Below are 23,853 nucleotides of genomic sequence, written 5' to 3' on the forward strand. Positions count from 1 at the left end.
TCAAAAATAAATTACAGATAATTCCGAATGTTTTATGGCAACACCTTTGAGAGCTAACAATTAGTTAGGTCGTTTGACTGATAAATATATAGCGATATAATCCTAATCTTGACAAAAGAGAAAATGGAAGCAATTTTCTAATATTAAAAATTTTATAATATATTACAATAAATAATTATAAGTTTCAGATTTGCGGGTTATTTTCATGAGTTCTGTATAGTTCTATAAAAATATATAACCTTTCTAACGAATCTTTGATATGGGCATTTTTTTACAGATTGCAAGAATTCTAAAGACATGGTAGATTAGAGGGATGAGTTCAGTGGCGTCAGTAACTTCTCCAGACAAAAGGCTTCCAGTCGATCCTCCCACGAAATGCAGTGAAATGGATGCTTTACTGCTCGGGAGAACTGGGGTTTGTTTCTCATTTTCTAATATATGTAAATAATGTCTAACATTACTAGAATATATATTAAATAAATTAACAAAATAGTTCAGTAATTAAGGGCAAATAAGACAACTTCCATTTTCTTTAAATCTGATAATAACTACTAGCAATAAGCGATAAGCAACGGAGGACGTGGGCACTGTCCCTTTACCAAAAGGTTAATCGGTATAGCACCACGTCCAACTATATCTAGAGCCTAAGAAATCGAACATGCTATTCCCTTTAAAAATATCTCCTTTTAGAATGTTCCGACATGAAAATTGGGGCGGACTACACAAAGATAGGCAATTCATATTTTGCGGTCGCGGTGTTCAAACTGTTAGCAGATGTGAGACGACAAGCTCTGACACTGCAGAAGCAATTATTTGTTCAGTTACGGCTCACTTGACATTACAATTATAATCGCATCGCCAATGTCAAGGGATTTTAGCGATTTACACTATGTCTGTCACCAAAACCTCTCAATCGCAGTGAGCCTAACGGACCAATGATCCTGTTTCTCTTCTGATATCGTTTTAACTATAACGAATCAGAGGTGTAGAATACAACAGCAAAATTAAGAGGACTAATTCAGTCTGAAAACTCTTCTAGCCAAGGCAAGAACTCGGAATGCTCTAAAACTCTCGACTGGAAAAACGCTTACCTTTGAGCAAGGTCTTCACATAATGAGGATAATAACCTAAAATAATTGTTACTATACCTTCATCATGGATTTTTTAATATATTTTTGTTCTAGTATACGAAGTAAGTAATACGCAACCAACAACAGTTACCACGTGGAGTCACATCTTCAATGCACCGTACCACCATCATCCCCAAAATAAATATGCCTGAATTTAAAAAAAAAACGAATGCTTTATAAAGAGTGTCACATTACATTTATTACTAAACGTACTGTACATGTAATATTTTTGCTATGTGAAGATTTTCTATTATATCAGCTGTAACCAGTCTCATGGCATATAGCTGTAGTATATAAGGAATTGCGAAAGAAATGCTGGCTTTAAATTTTAGCATGGAAAACTTGGATGTCTTGAATTTTATAACTCTTTGCCTTTTAAAAAGACCGATAAGTTAAAAAAAGTGGTTACGTTTCAGATATAGCATATGAGGTCTCGTAAACTAACGAGACCTAGAAGACTGTGTGAGGAATTATCCTCAAGTCTTAAGTACTATAAAATTCAGAGAAGGTTGTAAAGTACCATTTATTAACTCCAACTCGTGTTTACAGAAGCAACACTTTTGGCTTAACTCAAAAAGGTAGCGATGAACTTAAAAAGGTAGCGATGAACTCAAAACGGTAGCGATGAATTAAATGTAGTAAGTTTAGCATAACGACTCACAGGCTAATTGAACGCGCAGAAAGGCTCTGACTCGTAAAAGTCGGCGTAAATAAGCTTAATTGCTAGAAACGCCACAGAAATCTAGTCGCTAGTAAATCAAGGTAGCAACGTAACCTTCAAGCAGATATAACAAGTTTTACGTCTTTCTATCTCATTTGAATTCACGCGCGCTGGCTTTTTAACGTTCTGGCAAGAGAGTGTGAGTTGCAAACGAGAATCAAAGGAAAGTTGTTTTAAAATAAAAATTAACTGCTAGATAAATTAAGTGAATCCCCATAAGCATATAGCACCTAGAAAACTGAACCATGATATTCGATCCACTTATCAGCAACAACATTGCCTCTAATATTTCTTTTACATACAATTACATTTTCTGCTGTGGTTTTCCAAATTTAGTCTGAATAATCGAAGAACTACAATGATACAGCAACTAACTGATATCTAGAATGTCGAATACCTGAACACGTCAACTAATTGTGCTACTTTCTCTTGAGATGGAGCTATTTTATAATCCATAAGACTGATATTATGCACATAATCAGATGGTCTCGCAGTAAATACGCTCGAGTACGAAAATTAACAAATAATAGGTCCACATTACACACCCTTGAATTAAATGTGATATCATTTGACTGATTTTAGGGAGATTTTCTGAAATAAGTTGTTCTTGTATGAGATTTTGTTTTTTTGCATATTGATGATATGCCAAACGTACAAGCATCGTAGACGTGCGTATTTTGAGCGCAATATGCTAATATATGCTTTTCAACAACAAATACGAGAAGAAACACTGGCTTTTGTAGTGTAGTCACAAGCTACTTTATAAAAAGTAACATTAACACATGCAGTTATCGTGAAAGTATAGAAATAAGGTTAGATGTGTTCTTTTTGATTAGATGAAATCCTTATTATCAGCTTGGGAAAGTATGTTTCAAGACATCATTCGGCAGAGAAAAAAATAATAAATATCTCAAATGCAGCAGTTGGAATTGAAGATGATCACTTTAAGAATTGAGAGTAATTTGGATCACTAGAAAAGAAATGAGTGAAATCGACAATTCGTTAACAGGTGAGTGATCGAAAAATAAGTACTACCCGTATACATGGAGAACAGTGCTTGTGCTTTTGCGCAATAAGAAAAGGTTAAATTTGTTTTTAAGTAATGCGTTTGAATGTAACCGTTAAATCTTTGCTCTTAAGTGCAAGTGCTTTCCACTTATTTCGAAGAAAGCAATTGAAAGCTGCGTAGTTAGGCAGACATTTTTTAACGTATTGGTAATTAAGAAATTCAATTACGGTATATACATTTACCTTTCTTTACACAACCTTTTTTTCTTTAAAGAATTACCATTGCGTTTCTGTGGATAAATAAGGCTGAGACATCGAATTTACAAACTAAATTGCGTCACAATATCCACACCTAAAATGTCCACACCAGTGTGGATATTACATTAGCGCATACGGTGTAAAAGAATAGTAAAAATACCGTAAAACGCAAAAGTGTAAAATTTCAGTTGATTTTAAAAAAACCCTGATTTGAAAGTACCTTTTGCAAGGAAAAACAAATGAAAATAAATAAAAAGTAAAAAGAATACTTGATTCTTTTCAAAATGTTCTTTTGGAAGGGTGAAGGCAGAAATAGATTTCTAAAGCGAGAGTGAAAAAAATCTCTCTTTACTTAATATCTAATTCTCCATCATAACACACTTTCGAATATATTACTTAATTACACAAAGAAAGGAACAAATAATTTCAAAATCGATAAACAAAGGGACATTCTTGTTCCAATTTAACTACATCTCACCCTTCTTCCGTCACTAAATTAAACTCTGATAGATTATATTACAATTAGAATGTTAAAAAATCTGATGTGTACATCACGTGACTTCCTTGTATAGAATTTTCCTGCATTTCAGTTAAACTTATTAAATTAACAATTAACGAATTTTGAATTAAATCTACCTTGTGGATAGCGCATAAAACACAATAGAATAAATGCACTCTTTAAAGATCACTATATTTATTTACCATAGCGGCACTTCGGCACTAGGTTCACTTAACAGCATTACATCTCATTCATTTTATAATTATATCATCTGAAGAATTACCACAAGTTCTATTCAAATACTATAACAAAGCTAAAACGATGTATAAAAAATAAACAAATAAGAAAGAAACAGTTTTCCGCAGACGATTCAGCGACGCTTACCTAATGCGCATGTGCTACCCATTAATTCAGGTCTCACTTCGCGGCAAGGCAAAAATACATAAAAATTCAAAACATTTTCATTAAATTTTAAAAGATATAGAAAAACATACAACACCAAGTGCAATTAAAACAATACGTAAAATAATCTAATAATTTAAATGATATTTCCAGAATGAATTAAACATAATTTAATTCACATTAATAAAAGGAGACTTTACTTTGTTGTTGCGAAGCTTAGTTTCTCTAAATTGGCAACAAATCCTCTATTCTCCTAAGTTTCAAATGTGAAGAAACATGGCTGCCATGGTAATCAAAAATTAAGCTTAGCCGCACTTAAAAAACTTTTAAAATATCGATAATTCCACAATTATCGCATGCAGGTTAACTAAAGGCATTAAAATCTTAACCAGAACAGCATAATTCAATCAATTTTAAAGTAAAAAATGCACAATTTTACAAACGTATGAGAATAAAGAAACTGAGTTCAATGAGCTGAGTAACAGAGTGGATATCTATATATATTTATATACTTTTGGTGCGGCCGATTGCAACCAAAATGGGAGGTGCACATCTACATGTCATAGCAGCCCTATACACAAAATTTCAACGTTCAGAGGCTACTCGTTTTTGAAGTTATGCGAGATACGTACGTACAGACGCCCCGAAAAAAATCTCTTCAGAATTCATTTTAAATCAGTTTTATAAATTCCTGGGGAAGGAAGAGTCCTTTATTCTGTCCTTACGTACATATGTCCCTCAAAAACATAATCAAATTGCATTCGATAGCGGTCAAAATGGATATTTTCATTGAAATATGACACCTGAAATTTTTCGCGATTACAATACTTTTACTTCGTACAAGGAAGTAAAAACAATAGGTAATAATAATGCAATTAGCAAACAGCATGTGGAGAATTACCCTATGTATCGAATATTGAAAATTGGTTAGCACTGTGATTATGCCAAGAATAGTTCAACAAATTTTATACAACCGGGATATTTAAGGTCCAACAAATATATAATTACTTTAAGTATCAAAGCTACTATAAGACAAGACTTGCTGTTGTGTGACGCGACCGACTTCTAGTCTTTGCAAAAGCGACGGTTCTCCCACTTCAGCAACTAAATGACGTCAGCGTTACAAAGAGCGTAACCATGTATACCTACTGACCTTGTTAGGAATCGAATAATTATCGGCACTGAATTATTTAGTAACACCGAAGTTGGGGGTTCAATGATTCGAATTCCGATAAGAAGACAATGAGAAATTTTTGCTTTCTGTATTGTAATTGCAAACAATATCGGATACCATATTTCATTCGAAATATCCATTTTGACTGTTCCCGATAGACTATATTTTTGCATAATATCTGTACATACGAACCGAACAAAATACTCTTTTTTTTTTCCCCCAGAACGGATTGTAAAATGGATTCAAAAAGGATTTTTTCGTGACTTCTATACATAAGAACCTATGCATATATATATATATATGTATGCATGTATCTCGCATAACTCAAAAACGATTAGTGGTAGAACGTTGAAATTTTATGCGTGGGACTGCTGCTGTAACATCTAGTTATGCACCTCTGCAATCGGCAGTATACCAGACATGTATGTATATATATATATAAAATTTACAAACGTAATAAGGAATATAAAGAAAAATTATCTCCTAGGAAATGCGAAATGAAATTTTGGAAACAAATATGCGCTATTGTGGTAATTATAAACTGGAATATGTAAATAAAAACACTGGATTTCCCAATTAAAATGTGAAATAAAGAGTAAAACAATAATTATTGTTGATTCCAGTAGAGAGATCCCAGCTTAATCAGAGAGTGAAACCTTTCCAAACGACCATCAAAGATTCATCCTAAACGCGTTTCGCCATCTCGGGTATCTGAACAAATCCCTTTTCAATTTTACCTTTCTATTGAATTTTATAAGGATTGAATTACATCCTAAAAATTCAGATATGTGAGAAAATTTTCGAACGTGTGAATAGACTATTAATTACAACTAAATTCAAATATACATAGCTGTTATATAAAACGATGCTTAAATCTAAAAATAAGAAGTTAAAATAAAAACAAGATGCAAATTAAAAAAGTAATAAACTGATTTTTCATAAAAGCATAAAAAATGTTTCATTGATTATTAAGCTAAAATTAATTGTAAACTCTACTTACATTTTACCTTAACAAAAAAAATTTCAAAATGGCGTCACCACAGAAACAAATAGGAGACGCGGAGGGTTGCCATTGGTAAAGCACAGGATAGTCCATTGTACTGCTATTTTGTAACTACTACTATTTGGCTAGAATTGAGACTGGAAGGAGTTACCATTAGCACGAATTTTCTTTCAATGTAGCAATTAACAAAGAGGACAGAACATAAAGGTAAACATTGTAGGAACTGAAAAAATTAAATTAAGAAAGAACGTTGAACGATTGAACGTTGTAGAGAAACGTTGAACAATTTTTATAGTTAAAAACTACATGGTATGAACTGCGTACTTAAGGAATGCAGAGTAAGACTGGTTTTTAAAAATAATTCTGACTGAAAGTCAATCCAAAAGATAAAAAAAAATTGCATCTGAAAAGGATGATTGCAGGAATATTTACAGAAAATATTTTATACAACTTAATCTTCCGTAATGTTTCAAATAAGCTTATCATGTGGTGTCTACATCAGGTTTTTTTATCTAATTATTCGTCTGGGAAACAGTCCATGATCGATGATATTATTAGCTGAAATTTCTGGAGGACAGTGTACAGTAACACAAATTGCATTTAAAATAGTTATGTATGTTTGATTTCCGAATGCTTATTTCTAAAAGACGCCTTTAATGTGAGAAACGCAAAAATTCAGAAACGCTGGTTTCAACCAACCATCTGCAGATAGGAACTTCAGAATTCGAAACTGTTTTGCAAAATTGCTATACGACACTTAAAATTGATCCTTTTTCACGTAGTAAAAGTTAAATTTGTACACATTTTATAGCATTTTCAGCATTAACTTTGCTGAATGTCTCCCTCCATCACATCTTTCAATTAAAAATCAATTTAAAAAAAAAAAAACTTGTTACTTGCAATTTGTAGGATATCCATATAAAACAAGAAATTTCGTAAAATTGTATTAAAACTACAAAGTGATGAAAGATTTGCTTTTTCTAGAGTTTCAGGATACAGGAAATTAGAAAATGAATTATAGAAAATTAGAAAAAAAATTTAATCTCTATTCAAAGCCATTGTCTCCAGAAATATAATACAAAAACTCAGAATCTCTGGTTAAACGCCTTAGAGCAAACTCACCAGAATAAAAAGTATTCTCAAAAAGAGAAGCATTTGTTGCAAGCTTTGTGCGAAGCGATCCTATGAATTAAAGACACAGCTTCATCTTGAAAAAAAGTAATTTTTTTCTATTAAATAAAACAAAAGTCTCTATATGGCGTTAATTTAAGATAAAATAATATTGTAGTATATTTCAAAACTTGTTTTTCTATTTTATGTTTACTATTACAGTATTTATAATAACAGTGCTTTTTGCCTTACCATTTTGGAGAGATCTTTTTAAATGTAAGTTTTTATGCTCCATATCTTTACTGAAATCTATATATCAAAATGAGACTGCAGTTTTTAATCAAATAATCTATAATTTTTGATTTTTTATCTTATATATTTATATTTCTAAATTAAAAAATAACTTTCTGAACATTAATGATAAACTCTTTTAGATCTCAGAATGCAATCTTTTGTTTACAGACTGCAATTTTTTATTTCATTTCTTTCAATAAGTAGTGACTTTACAATACACAAGTCGTCCCCTTTTTATTTTACTTTTTTAATTTTATTTACTGCAGTTTTTATAAAGTGCAAATTTTTTAAGATCTTACCCAATTTTCGCTATACCATAAATCTAAAGAAATGTGCTTTACTCAGTGCATAATTCGAGAATGCCATAAATTTCATTATATTTAGATTTATTCATGCATGACTATTGAGAATACGAAACAGCCTAAATCCATCGTATTGTTGAACATTATAATCCTGCAAATGACCCCATCGTCTGGTTACAGTCGCAGTTTGAAAGCCAAATTAATTGAATTTTCCGAGTTTAATAACCATATTAGTCAAAGTTTAACGGTTACGTTTATTGACCTCTGTCAAGACATGAGATTAAAGCAATTTTATAACTACTGATGATAAAAATTTAAGGCTAGGTGGATGTCTTAAGTATGGAACAATATTCTATTTTAGTTTATTTAACATTTTATATGGATTCACTTTCCCTGCATTAATCTAATAATAATTACTTAATTTGTTATAAATAGTGCAAATCTGTCTTTAAAATTAAAGCGCTAAATGTTTATCATATTCATCGTTAATCTTGTTTTTTATTAGTTTTTTTCAGTAACTTTGCGTAGTTACTTAGCATCTGATTTGAATTTTTTATGTAATTTTGATATAAATTTCTATTTTCAAAGATTTTATAATGTTGGAAAATTTATTTGAATGTACTTTACAATTTTAGTAATACTAGTTAGTTAGTCATTTCCTTGTGAAAAATTCGCAGGAAATTCTCTTCCCATACATAATCGTTCTAACCTGTTTTATATACACTGCTAATCTAAAAATTAAAGAATAATTTGAAAAAAAAAACATACTTGTTGTTTAAAGTTTTCAACTGATGTCCAGTGGTATAATTAGTTATGTTGATTATCTGCATCCGAAGAAAAAACTACACTTCTGCTCATAGGCTACCGCATGAAAATTTAACAACTGGCAACATGTTGCTTAATCGTAATGTGCCAGAATTCGGGTATGTAGTGTTGTTTAAAGTCAGCGTGGTTTTTACCGTGCTCAGTATTCGTTAATTATTACTCAAAGTCGTCATCTTATAAGTGAAGGACAAAAGTGGTAATTAATCGTCGACTCGAAGAGGGAAGATAAACTCATATAAAGGTCACTCATTATCTAGATATCCTTAAAAGTATACTATCCAAAACATGGAATTAGCTTTTAAGAAATCAGTTGATAGAGAATATGATCAAGAGAGGCCAAGGACAACATCTGCATTTTCTACCGTTTTTACCCCAATGAAACCGTGAAGCGTCTACAAGAGAGTTGGTTTTTGTCTTCCGCAGAAACTGTAATTACCCGTCCTATACTATACGAAGGTTTCATGAGTCAGGCCTTTATGCTAGAGGAATGAACTACTTACCACCTATTCATTTAATTTCCCAAAGAGGCCCGTTTAAGGTTGTGCCATCGAGATGTTCAATAAACCAAGAGAAATAGGACCGTTTATTCTTCATGGACGAATCAAGCTATAGCCTGTGTGATTCTACGTATGTTTTGATCCAGACAATATTGTCTGCCTTTATTTAAGAAAAATTTCGTTCATTGTTGTATTATTACAATTTTTCCTCGGTAGCGACTTCTTGCTTTGGAATAGAATTATCAAACATGGCCACATGAAGTTGCATATCTTTGACTGAGGTAATCTGTCACAGGTACGTGGATAAGGTCTTAGAAACCCCTATAATTCTGTTTAGAAGTATTGCCTATCGGTATATAGGAGCCTCTGTATAGGAGCCTATAGCTTTTATTATTAGAGGGTAATGATAGACCGCATCAAGCATCTGTGGTAGCTTACTCGCCAGATTCAGACCCTATTGAGAATGTGCGAGGTACTTTGCGCCACCGACTTGCAGAGCACCAAATGCCTCCCCGAACACTGTGGGTTCTGAAAAATGCAATTGCAGAGGAATTGCGTGGAATTTCATAAGACCTGGTCAGCAGTTTGCTAAATTCTAACAAATCAAGATGTGAAGTTTGCATTTCTGTCAGAGGCTACCTCACACCTTATTAAAGAACGATTTATTTCAAAACAAGGGATATCATTTTTACATCACATTTTAATTTTTCACAGTTTTTACTTTAAATTCGATGCATTAAGATTAATCAACTAGTAATCATAATCATTTCTGTCAGGTGACGCTTTTGTGAAAGCAGTTTTTAGTAATTTAAAAAAAATAAGTGTTAAGTTTTTTCTGTCAATAACCGTTAATTTTGACGTTAAGCAGTATTTAGTAATACTGATAAAAAAAAGGTACAAAGAATAAAATTGTGATGAAACGTTACATGCATACATTTAGGCTTACAACTTTCCCCAGGATTGTATTAAAAATTATTGGCAGTATTTTTTAAATTTCTTAATTCACATTCAGCACATGATTTAAAAGAAATGTTTTCTTGTTTATTTCTTTTTCGAAACGTGATATTTATTCAGCAATCTTCTGTTTAAAGGTCTAACATTTTAGATTATGTTAGGTTAATTTATCACAGCAAAGCACTCATAGGCTTATGTGCCTTAAAGGTGTAGAGATGTTATGATATTTTTGAGAAGCAGGCAGGATGAAAAATATGCAACTCCTTCGCCAGGAATCGAACCGCGGACCTCTCAATTACGCGCTGAGTATGCAGACCACTACACCACGAAGGCTCGCTAAGAAGGCGGGAGAAATACTTTTTAAAGGGCGACTGGGGTTTCTAAGGTATGAAATCGCCAAATCCTAGGTAAGGAGAATCATCCTCGAATACCCTTTTAATTTGAGCGCCACTGTAGAGACATTAGGATATTTTTGAAAGCAGTCAAGATGAAAAATTAGCAACGCTCTCGCCGGGAATCAACCGCGGACATCTCAATTACGCGCTGAGCGTGCAGACTACCACACCACGAAGGCATGCGAAGAAGGCGGGAGAAATGCCTTATAAAGAAAGGATACCTTTATGGTGGACTTTCTAACTGAAACTGGCTTATATTCATATTACACATGAGGAAAATCAGGGAAAAACACATGAGACAACCCACTCGCCTGAGATCGAGCCTTGGTCAAACTTCCAATATTCAGCACACTTAACCACTCAGCCACTTAGGAAGAGAATCCGCTGAAGACGATCGTTTTTAAGTTATGTCAGTGGAAGTGTTAACTTTTAGAATACATTGCTATCATTACGGAGGAAATATTGAGTGACAGGACGATAAAAAAACAAATACGATAGCAGAAAGCAGCCGACTGCGTCTTTCTAAAACACTGTATCGCACATTTTACACGAGCACGATCATATAAACAAGATCACTTTCAGATGAGTACCTCAACTGTTGTCATTGGTTCCTAAAGAATAAAGGGCTGATTATTGCAAGAGGTTAGTGCAGATTTATAGAGCAAATCAAGGAACTTTTTTTGTAGTTACTCGTAACAGTAGATAAACCCGTGTTTCTAGATTATCCGCTTACCAAAGAGAGAGTCAATGGGAAAGAGAAAATCGGGAAACGCTGTAAAGAAAAGAAAAATGCAGTAATCCGCGTGAAAGATAATAACCACAATTTCTGAGACTGTCAAAAGAACGTCACGATCGATTTTAAAGAGAGATAAAAGATTGTGAAGGGAGAATATTATGCAAGTCTTTTGCGCAAAGGATTTAAAGAGAAAATTTAAGTACTCCGTGTTGGATTTAAGAAATGATTATCTGTTGGCCTGGAATTTTGACGCGAGGATTCATCTTTCCCAAGATAATATCTCAGTGTGTATTGCTACCATTGCATAGGAACAGCTAGGAAATATGGATTACAGGAGACTGACTATTCTCCTTACAGTCTAGATCTAGTTTCAAGTGATTATTATCGGTTCTTTAAATTCAAATATGGGTTTCATGAATATATATTTAATGACAATGAAGCTATGAAGATATAAATTATGGAACATTTTGCTAAAAAACTTCAGTCTATTGGTTTAAATGCATAGAAATGTTAATTAAACGATGTGAAAATTTATCAAAGGAATCATTTATTTTCCAATAAATTAAATCAGTTTTTTTTTTTTTTTTTTTCTATTTTTTTATGAAAGGGTCTGACCTTTTCACTGAAAAATTCAAGACAGAATAATTTTATAGTATTTAGAGATATTTTATTTAGAACTTTCATTTCAATTTTCTTGTACTTTGTTCTATCCATACAATAATATCTTAACACGGAAGTTTAATGCTAGTCTGTCATCCTAATAAAAACTTGCTTACTTAATTTAATATTAATATGTTGTAAGCAATGCATACGAAGAGTATGGTGCTGGATTTTGTTATTTCGGTTTAATTAATGTGCTATTTTGATGTAAACAGTATATAAAAGTCCTACATAAATAAATGTAAACCACAAATTAAACGTTTCCCTGACATAAATTGATGTGTACACTCTTTCTACGCAAGATGGCACTACTAACAAAATTTAATCAGAAACAAGAGCAATTTGGAAAAACTTTAGTGCTGCCATCTGTTGACCATGAGCAAAAATGAAAACAAAGCGGTCATCAGCTTGCTTCAAAAATACTCAGTTTTATTTTCAGTAAACAGAGAATTTAAAGATTTTGATATTAACCTGTTTCCTTAGAGAAAATAACTTAAACTCGGACATGCTTATTATGTAACAATTTGAAATTCAGATATTCAATAAAAGCTTGATTCGCGAAATGAGGGTACTTATTCTTTTATCGAGACAGGATTCAGGAATGTATGTATGTGTGTAAGTGTATATGTGTATATATATTCACACACATACCTAAGTACGAATATACATACATTGGTACATTTCTGAATCCGGTCTCGATGACTTTCTTATGATAATAGAAGAAATGAAATTTCTTATGATAATAGAGAAAGAATCATAAAACATCAAATTCTGTTATTTTCAATAAGCATTTAGAATTTCTTAATTACTTGGGATATCTTTTTCAATTTGTTTGAGCATATATAACTGATTATCTGGAAATCTAATGATTTATAATAACTATGAATTTTAAGTTACTTTTTATTAAAAAATCGAGAAAATAAGAACGTTCACTTTGATGAAATATATTAGAAAATGCTTAGAATAATTCAAGCCTATTAATAAAAATTTTATTATGTTAAAAAATTGTGCAATTTTGAATTTTAAGAAGTGAATGAATCATTTTATAGGTATAAGGATTTAATTTCGAGTTTTAATACGTGAAATCACGAGTTATTATTTTCGTTATAGAAATTTCATGATTTCGCAAAACAGAAAATATTGCTACTTTTGCAAGAAAGCGAAAAGCTGCAGTAAGATATGTATAGTTATGTGCATAAAAGCATATGTAATTTTTCTGTAAGTGTTGAAGAAAAATTTAGGAAATAAAATAATTAGAATAGATTATCCATATTTATTCTAAAATTTGGCCCTATTTGGAAAGTTTTCGTAATTTGTTTAAGTAAGTTACTTGATTGTTAATTAAGCATATCAGAATTAGTTTTAAAAAATGGCATTCTGAAAATTTAATATTTAGCTGTCAGCAGCTTTGAATTACAAGCGTAACCAATAAAAATTTCTTGTAGCGTCAGAGAAAAAGGAAATAAAATTGCAATTATTTTTCCTTTCCATCATCATTGTTACTATTAATGTAAGTTTTGCTAAATATTTCGTAAGTAAAACTTAAAAAATTTAGTAGCTAAATTTAAGCATTTTTATTTTCCTCAAAAAGTATATTCGAATCCGCCAGCTAATTTCAGAAACGATTACATATACGATTAATTTTGTGTTGGAATAATACCCCAGGTATGTATTTCTGTATTCGGCGTTGTTATTTGAACAGTTATTTTCAATATAAGGTTTTATATTCTGAATCTTGAATTTATGAGGATTAACTGTTATATCACAGGGAGTATTTTCACTTAATGGGCCGTTTAATTAATGTTTAAAATGTAAAATGTAGTTTTAAAGTATTCGATCTGATGGCCTTTTTTTTTTTTTTTTTTTTTTTTTTTTTTTTTTTTTTTTTACTTCAAGCTTGTGTTGTGATTTCCAGGATAGAAATGTTTTTCATAAATGGGTTTCCATTCTTCTTTCACTACTTTCTAGAGTTCATCAATCATGGTAGGTTTCCGCTTAGAAAGAGCTGTTTTCAGGTGACCAGAGGCACAATTGGTCTGATAATGTTTCACTCTTTGAAAATCATTGGTATAAAGATATTTAATTTCTTCTGTAAATATCAGACGTATAAAACATTTTCTTGGTGTATTTTGAGTTGATTTTAACATTTTTTCCACTCTTCTTATTTTTAATTTTCCACTGTAAGAAAATCCTGCGACAATCATAAAGTTCTTACTAAAACTTTTTTTTGCATTGCCAGAACGAGGTTTATATACATTTTCTCTTCGTCTTCTATACTAAATAGACCTTTTTTCGTTGCAATCATTTAAGTAAACCCATGCTTCATGAAGGGTCACAATGGATTTTCATTTCCTCCTACTAAATAGTTTTCTTATAGGGTTCTACAAGGTATTTATTCTGTGTTGAGCTGCATGGCTCGGCAAAAGCTGATAAACATTGTTTTTAGCTTTTCCACATTGCAAATCTTGGTTTATTATTTTATTTATTTTTGCTACAGATATATTTAGAGACCCTGCAATACATTTCTGCGTCGGTGAATTTTCTCTCGTCATCAACGATTTAACTTTAGAAATATTAGATATAGTACGTACACTGCTCAAAAAAAAAAAAAAAATGGGACAGTCCTATATCTCCCGATCTACTGGGTCGATTGACAAAATTCAAATTGCGTTCTTCATGTCTCGAAAGCGCGACTTAGGATATATATTAGATTTATATATAGCACTATTCTAACATAGGTATTATGACACAAAATTGTACTTTTTCTGAAATAACATGCCAATTTTTTTCCATATTTCGATTCTACTACTCAAATTACGCCTAAATATGAAATTTTGTAAAATTTGGAGCGAAATTTATGGAGAAATTCACAAATTTATGTTGGCACTTTTTTGTCAATTTGCGCCAAGAATAGTTCACTTGGCGAACTTCTTAATATATGGCAACCTAGTTTCCTTTCCCGTGAGAGGAAAAAAAGTCACCATCGTTCCTTTTTTCCAAATAATATTCTTTATATTGTATTTTTAATTATAACTTATTATTTTAAGTAATTTTTTCTTTTTCGAATTTCATTTTAATTGTTTAAGTTGCATTGTTTTTTTCGAATAACTGTTTTAAAAATTTCTATTTACCTATTCGAACTGCGTAAATAAAGGTGCAGCGTTTATTTTTTTTTCAAATAGTTTTCTTTATATATATTTTTTGTCATAGTTATTTTTTTAGGTAATTTTTAAATTCTTATACTTTTATTTTAATTGTTTGTGTTGCATTGTCTTTTCAGATAATTGTTTTAAAATTTTCTATTTATTCCTTCGAACTGAGCATTTTAAATATATTTATTAATATAAATTTTCCAGAATTTGATTTTATTTATTTGAATTGCGTTTCTTTCGGAGGAATACTTTGTAACCCAGAATACGATGCGTTTGAAAACTGCATATATTAAAAGAGCAAATACAGTAAAGCACAGTTAACACGCCTTTCAATGTTCCGTTCAGAAAAGATATATATATAAATAAGAGAGATGTATAACCGACATTTTAACTTAGGATGACTTGCATACACTGCTTTAAACAGTTTTATCATTGTGCCCATTGCTTTACACAATTTTATCCTACATTTGGTTTCTTAAATGTTATTCATATTTTAGTCAAATATTTTATTTTTGAAATCGTAAGAATCAAATATCATAAGATTAAAAAGTTTTAAATTAAAAAAAAAAAAAAAAAAAAAAAAAAAAAAAAAAAAAAAAAATTTTACCCCAAAATTTATTTTTTCTTCTCTTTTTCTTGAGGCATTCTACTTTATTTTTGCTCTTTTTCTTTAGGCATTCCGCAAGTATATTAAAAAGTATCCAACTTTTCGAAATAATCTTGATATTTCTGACAATCATTTTAAATAAAGTTATCGCTTTCCGTTTCATAAAGGCCCACAAACGGCCGAGCGGTAAAGTCGCTGAACACTGGTAGTTAAATCCGGTGTTCGAATCCCGGTAAACGGGCTGGTTGCATGGGCGTTTTCGTGGATTTTCTCACGTGTACCGTGTATGCCAGCTGGTTTCCCTTAGAAAGTTCTTCACAAAGGCATCCTTCCTTTTAGGCAGATAGCCCTGCTTTGACGTAACTTAATAATCCAATTCAATCCATTTCATCAATATTTGGTCAGAGCCTTTACCAGTCTTTAGAGGCTAAACATTTTGAAGGTATGAGATGAAAGGAAAGACTCTTTTCATCAAGAGGTTTTGGTTTATTTAATTATGACAAAGCACACTAGGGCTATCTGCGTAAGGGGAGGGATGCCTTCGTGGAGGACTTTTTAAGGGAAACTGGCTCGCATACACGTTACACATGGGGAAAACCAGGAAAACGCCCATGCAGCCAGCACGTTCGCGGGATTCGAACCTCGGACCGAACTACCAGTGTTCAGCGACTTTACCGCTCGGCCGCTGTCTCATCAATCATTGGGTGACATCCACATACAATACTGGATAAACTCCTGAATCTTCAAATAATTCGACTGAGAAAATCATGGAATTCTCCATTTATGGTACGATATGATGTTCTATAACGTAATTTAAATTTATACAACCATATAGTCTAAAACCAATCGCTCTTCACTTTAATCTGCAATGATATCGTTTTTGTCTTTTCTGATAACACACGCTCAATTGATGGTATTTGCTGGTGTACACGTCCAAGTCTTTTCTCTTTGAACACCTAAATTCTTTGAAGTAACCTGAAAATATATTCAAAAGCGTCCAACTTTTTGAAACATCTTGGTATGTCTGAGAGCCAAATTTTCCCTGCAAATTTTTGTTTACTTTTCTCCCTAATTTTCTTCTTTCCTTCTACGGTTTTTTTAAGTGCTCACACAAGAAAATTAAGATTTTTTCGATTGCTAGATTTCCATAAATTTTGCATTCTTGTCAATTTTTTAAAATATCAATTGCGTCAACTGTGTTTCAGCTGGAGGCAGTTTTTCATTTTCTAGACATTTAAACTATAAACAAAGTATAGAGCAAAGTCCAAAGGATAAATATTTTAATTAAAAGATTTTTTGCTAAATGACAAAGAAATAAAACAGTCCACCAGTGTTTATTCTTCACCACCGAGTGACCCGATTCTTATATCGGCTGAAACAATCTAAATCATATTAAAGATCATGTTTTTTTATACAATCTATAACGCGAGAGAAAAATTAGCTTCTTAAAACATTCTTTCTAAGAAGATTAATATAAAAAATTATATTTATATATATATTTTTAAGGCTGGGACTTGAACCAAACTGTCAAACTTTTAAAGTTTAATTTAAATGGTGGTTATAATTAAAGTTCCAATTTGAAATGGTCATAAAAGGAGAACTACCGGACCAAATGTTATCAAAACTTGGGAATCGTGTAAAGGAGGTTATGAGAATTTATTTTCCGCGGAAAAAAAAAGAGTTCGAAAACTCACCACCAGGGGAAAATCGGCGCTGTATACAATATTGTTAAATGAAATAAGACACGAAGACATCTGTTTAAAATGCGTTTAATATTTTTAGAAACGTGTTACAAAGCATGTTCAATGTAGCGTTCAGCATTTTCCGAAAGTAAGTTAAATCCTGTTACTGCATTCTCAACAGCAGCTCTTAGCATATCAGGAGGAATGTTACGGACATATCAGTGTATGTCGATTAAAAGCGTTTTGAATCAGTATCTTCATGTTTTAAGGCCGAACTCAGGCTTCAAAAATTACAAATTAGCAATCTGTAAGAAAACGATTTCCAGATTGTACGCACTTGTGCGAGTGATTTGCGATCTCACATTGTCTAATCGCTAATTCGTGGATTTCACGGACGAATTTCCCACTTACATGGATGCCGCACTCGACTTTTATCGAATTTAACGCCTTTAAATGCTAGTTTGCCTACTTCAGAGTTTCTTAAGGGTATACAACATATTTAACCCGTGTAACAAAAGGTTAAGTTAGATTCCGACCCATATTTCGTTTAACAATATTGCATACAGCGCCATTTCCCCCTGGTGGTGAGGTTTCCAACTTTCTTTTTTTCGCGGAAAATAAATTCCCATGACATCCTTTACACGGTTACAAAGTTTGATAACATTTGATTCAGTAGTTTTCCTTTTATGACTGTTTCAAAGTGAAACTTTAATTATAACCACCCTGTATATTATTAAATTTTAATTTGAAGCTATGCGTTATATGTATACCATGCGTAAGATTTTCGCTTTTATGGAAAAAAGAAGTGTTTAAATCCAGTGATATTAGGTTTGTCTTACAAGCTTAGGGTTGGGTTATGGGTTATTCAATTATGGCAAAGCACACGAGGGCTATCTGCCTAAAGGTAGGAATGCCTTCGAGGAGGACTTTCTAAGGGAAACTGGTTCGTATACTCGTTACACAAGGGGAAACCACGAAAACTCCCATGCAGCCAGCCCGTTCGCGGGATTCGAACCTCGGACCGAACTACCAGTGTTCAGCGTCTTTACCGCTCGGCCGCTGGTGGGCCTTACAAGCTTAGGATCGAAGCAGATATACTTAGGATATTAAACCAAAACTGAAAAAATTTCCCCTCCCTCCGAAAATAAAATATTGAAACTTCGACAATGAATTTATTGAATTATTGAAATATTCAATTTGATTTATCTTCTAAGTCCCAGTTCCGACAACAATTCCGTCAAAAATTCCGAATTACTGAAGCTGAAGTAAAAGGTTTAGTATACATTCACTGTATGTTAATAAAGTAATAAGAGTGTAACAAAAGATAGATTATAGAATTTACGCTGATGCAACTATTTGTTTGAATGCACAACATGTAATGGAAGAGAAGGCTTGTAGAGATCTGTTTTTGACATGCCTCTAAAAGTAGATGTCATACTCCTTTTGTCTCTTCAGTGTCAAATTGGTTATTTGATTAATTTGGTTATTTGATTGGTTATTGAATAATGAAAAGATGCATTGCCATGCAATACAAAACATTTGGAATACGTTTTCTGACTGAATAACGTAAGATTAAAAGTCATCTACTTAATTCACAGCCATTTACAAGTCAACTACTCGGGCAATTGCAGAATCGTTTTGATCCTAAGCTTGTAAGGCCCACCAGCGGCCGAGCGGTAAAGACGCTGAACACTGGTAGTTCGGTCCGAGGTTCGAATCCCGCGAACGGGCTGGCTGCATGGGAGTTTTCGTGGTTTCCCCTTGTGTAACGAGTATACGAACCAGTTTCCCTTAGAAAGTCCTCCACGAAGGCATTCCTACCTTTAGGCAGATAGCCCTCGTGTGCTTTGCCATAATTGAATAACCCATAACCCAACCCTAAGCTTGTAAGACAAACCTAATATCACTGGATTTAAACACTTCTTTAATCTTCCGAGAACGTTCCTTCTTTAGCTCATATTCCAAGAATATTAAGTGAATACAATTATTGCAAAAGAAATTGAATATTCTTTTGCACTACTGCTTGGTAGTTTACTAACGAGTTAACAAAACTTAAATTCTGCTTTTGTGTCTAAGAATACAACAATATTTTAAATATTTACAAATAAAATATTAAATTAGAGATTTAATTGGAGCCTCACCAGTTGCCTAGCATTTGAAGATTGTTAAATAATAATTGTTTGTTGCGAAGTCTAACCCAGGCTGCATGGTTGGTTTTCGTAGTTTTCTAGGTTCTCTTTACAAAGGTTCTCTATGAAAGCATCTTAATCAAATAGCTCCCATGTTCTTTCTATGTTCAAATAACCAACTAACCTAGTTTAAGCCCGATTTTTAAGGAAGTTACTAGCAAAACCCGAATACTCATTAAAAATCATGTAGCTTGCCAATCGGGAGTAACATGAAAGATCCTGCGCCAACAATTGAATTGCTGTTACGGTATGCTATGTCTAAATTTAGATGGTCATCCCCTAATTAAATAGCCCACCAGCGGCCGAGCGGTAAAGACGCAGATCACTGGTATTTCGGTCCGAGCTCCGAATCCCGCGAACGGGCTGGCCGCAATGGCGTTTTCGTGGTTTTCCCCATGTGTAACGTGTATACCAGCCAGTTTACCTTAGAAAGTCCTCCAAGAAGGCATCCCTCCCTTTAGGCAGATAGCCCTCGTGTGCTTTGCCATAATTAAATAATCCAATCCGATCCTTAATTAAATATAATTGATTTGTAACTTCTACTAGAACTGACGGTAAGAATTGAAGTGCAAATAAATAATATCGTGTGCAATCTTGATTAATATAAAATTTAAAATATTTGCATTCAGACAGAAAGTTTTTTGAAATATTTGCAATTACTTTATAAGAAGGATTTATTAATAACCTTAATAATTACTTATTATATTACTGATGATTAGGATTCAGTTCTTGACAATTACATTCTAAATTAGAATTTTAAGGATATAATGAAAATACGTTACGCACAAAAATACATTTTAGAATAAAAAATGAGTTGATTTTTTATGTTTTAAAATTCTTAAATTCATTTAATAAACGTCGTATCCTCGTTGTTAATTGAATCCAGAATGTTGGGTGTCGTTTATATAATTATTCTTACTTGTCCACAGAATCTGCTGACTTATCCAGCGATTAAGTAGCTGCAAATCATTTCTACATAACCACTGAACTTCCATTAATTCAGTCTCTAGAGGGCTGTATGTTTATATCATAATTTGACTTTTATAAAAATGATTATTCTAAATATTATGTTTCTATAAAAATATACTGTGCTTTAAAAATGTGGATGATAGTATCAGCCGCTCTTTCAGCCACTTCAAAAGCAAGAGTTTGTTTAGAAATAAATTATGCAGTTAATGTCATAAAATTCAAATAAATATCAAACGAAAATTCTCAGTTTTAGACAATTCGATTTAAACGAAGTAAAGTAGCAGACGATAAAACGCCAAAGGTAAAAATTTACTCTTACAAAAATTTACTCTTATTTTTTTAAAAAAAGGAAGATAAAGAGAAATTTTTAAAAAATAGTTAAAAATTTGAATAATATCATCTATAATTTAAAAAAATAGCTTTTCATATAGTATTAATAAATATTTATTACGCATCATTGAGGGAAAAAATGTCATAATTAATTCTCCGTAAAATTTTACTTGAAATTTAAGCTTAAAAATAGCTGTGGCAATTTACTGTAACAAAAATCCATAGACCACATTTGGCGTTATTATCGCTCAAAAAAAAAGATGCCAAATTTCAAAACTCGAAAATATGTAAATTCGTATATATCTTAGAAAATTTTGAATAAAAAAGTCTAATTTTTTTCAGATATGCTTAAAAATACACCTACTTTAAGATGATGGTAAAAACTTTATAGGTTATAATTCAAAATTTTTTTCGAAAAATTTATAAAAATTATTTAAAAAAGGAAATTTAAAAAATAAAACACAAATGGGTAAATTTTATTTGGAATGAACCTAAATTTCGAAATGTGAGAGAAAAAATCAAAAAAATTTAATAAAAAAAGATATATTAATAAATATTTGCCAAATTCAATTAACATTGAGGAGCTAAAATTTTGAGAGCTAATATTTTAAAAACTACTCGTACGAGTTTTACAAAACTTGGTATTCTGGCATAATTTGAGACGTAGAACCGAAATGTGGAAAAAAATTGGTATGTTATTTAAGAAAAAGTACGATTTTGTGTCAAAATACCTATGTTAGAATAGTGCTATATATAAATCTAATATATATCCTAAGTCGCGCTTTCGAGACATGAAGAACGCAATTTGAATTTTGTCAATCGGCCCAGTAGATCGGGAGATATAGAGATATAGGACTGTCCCTTTTTTTTTTTTTTTTTTGAGCAGTGTACATTTTTGTGTTTTCGCTTCGAGCCTTCCTTCCATGAAGAAGTAATAACTGATGATTTATCTATTTCCGATTAATAATGCTGCTAATTATGCACTTAGACATTTTAATACCATACATTTCATAACATTTCTAATTATGGAATAGGAAGATTTCTCTTCGGAGAGCACAAAACCGTATCCTTCAATTCACAACTTATATACATGAGACATTTTGAATGAAGAATAAACTAACGAGCTGCAGACGCTATTTCCCATTTCAAATAATAAGCTGTTGTCAGAAATGTTTATTCCAAAACATATGCTTTTTAAAATTTTTATTGAATTCGTTCTAAAGTATGTAAGTGTTCTAAAGTATGTCCTGATCTTATGATAAAGGTTTAGAAGAGAAAAAAACTTGCTTCATTTGTTAAACTGAAATCTAAATATGAAGTCGATATCGCAAATTTTCATAATTATTAATTTTTATTTTTAATTTAAATTGAAAATAAGAGAATGAAAAAATGTGAAACATATCGGCATTATGTTACGTACAAAAAGTGCTCTTGCCAGGCGCTACATTTTCCTAAAATGCTTAGGCTCATGAAAAAGTTTTTTACTCTTTAATTACTGCTGCGTATTTGAATAATTCTACAAAAATAAAACATAGGATGTTCGAGGAAATCAAATAAAGAACATAGTGCGATGAAGACAGACTCAAACAAATTACTGTATTGTACAGCTGACTATTTCGAAAAATTAATTAATTTTAAGAACGGTAAGATTTTAAGGTGAGGCAAAAAATAAGTATATTTGCCTTTGCACAATTTTTAAGTCATTTTTTTAGCTATAAGTGTACACTCTTTAGTATTTATTTTATTTAACAATGACGCTAAGAGTTTTCGATAACTGAATCAACAAAATATTATCTCTTCAGTCTATTTTTGCTGTCAGTGTTATAGTATAGAATTATGATTGCATATTTTATTTGAAATAGCCCCGAAATAATTTCTTTTCTAGGTTTGATTTTTTGATGATGCATGAAAAATGGAAGAAATGACAGTCAGCAGTTTTCGATAGCACTGAATCTTTTCTAATGTTAGTTCTTCTGCGATATTATTATTATATTAACTAACAGTTTTATTGCGAAAGATAAATTATCAAACTTTGAAAAAATAATCATAAAATTTGGATATTTAGATATAATTTCAGCACTGAAGTTAAATATCTATCAATAATATTTTAGCTCAAATCTTTTACCTTTTTATTAAATACCAAAAATCCTTAAGCAGAGACTTTCTACTACTGATTAACTTTTCGGTGAAATAATGAAGGTACAAAATACTATAATATAAAATTAATCCAAATGTTTCTTCCAAATACACATTTTGATATTGAAATGTATACTGCAACTGAACACTTGTTTCGGAGAAAAGTGTGAGTGCGAAATAAATCAATCAATTTAGATAAAGCTTATAATTTAATATCAAGGCATTCTGTACTTATTTCCAGAGTTTGTTGTGTCATAAGGTGATACATTGTATTTATGTAATGTTTTAATGTACATGTATCCGTTTTTCTTGTCGCTGTTTTTTCCTTCAAGATCTGGCAGCATTAGTTTTAAACATAGGAAATGAGGCATTAGAAAATACTAAATTCATTGTTGGAGACAGAATAATTGTTCAATTATTTTCTTGAAAGAAGATTAAGCAAAGTTTAAAACTTCTGTCTTAGGGGTAATTTTAGCAGAACTGCGAAAAGTATTTTAATTTTTCTTTTCATTATGCTATCACAGCATCAATCATACTCTCTAACGCGCAGATCGCCGGTTATCAAATCATTTGCTGTTCTCCGAGAATAAAATCTATAAATTTGCTTTCAAATCCTAGCAGCACATTCTTTGTCAATATAATATATAAACTGATGGACTTAAAACACTATAAATATATTTTCAATATTTTTGCCTTTCTTTTACTTCCTGAACTTTTAAATTACATTGGTACATCGCTAATGTAATTTAAAAGCTGCTAATGTAGACATACTGATACAATTTATTATAAGAGAATGTAAAAAATAAGCAACTAAAAACAA

General features: G+C 31.6%; 1 protein-coding gene across 1 annotated transcript in view; it reads left to right on the top strand.

The window, feature by feature from the left end:
- The first annotated feature begins 281 nt into the window (after positions 1–281).
- The window catches only part of LOC118189660 (prolyl endopeptidase FAP-like), a 529,287-nt gene continuing 505,715 nt past the window's right edge, over positions 282–23,853 (top strand). Inside the window, exon 1 of the mRNA XM_085819072.1 lies at positions 282–415. Coding sequence (XP_085675198.1) covers positions 314–415 — 102 coding nt within the window. The 5' untranslated portion in view covers positions 282–313. The remainder of the gene's footprint in view (positions 416–23,853) is intronic.

This window comes from Stegodyphus dumicola, chromosome 6 (genome assembly GCF_044657685.1).
Source record: "Stegodyphus dumicola isolate Sdum_Otavi_A_Nest chromosome 6, ASM4465768v1".
Lineage (NCBI taxonomy): Eukaryota > Metazoa > Arthropoda > Arachnida > Araneae > Eresidae > Stegodyphus > Stegodyphus dumicola.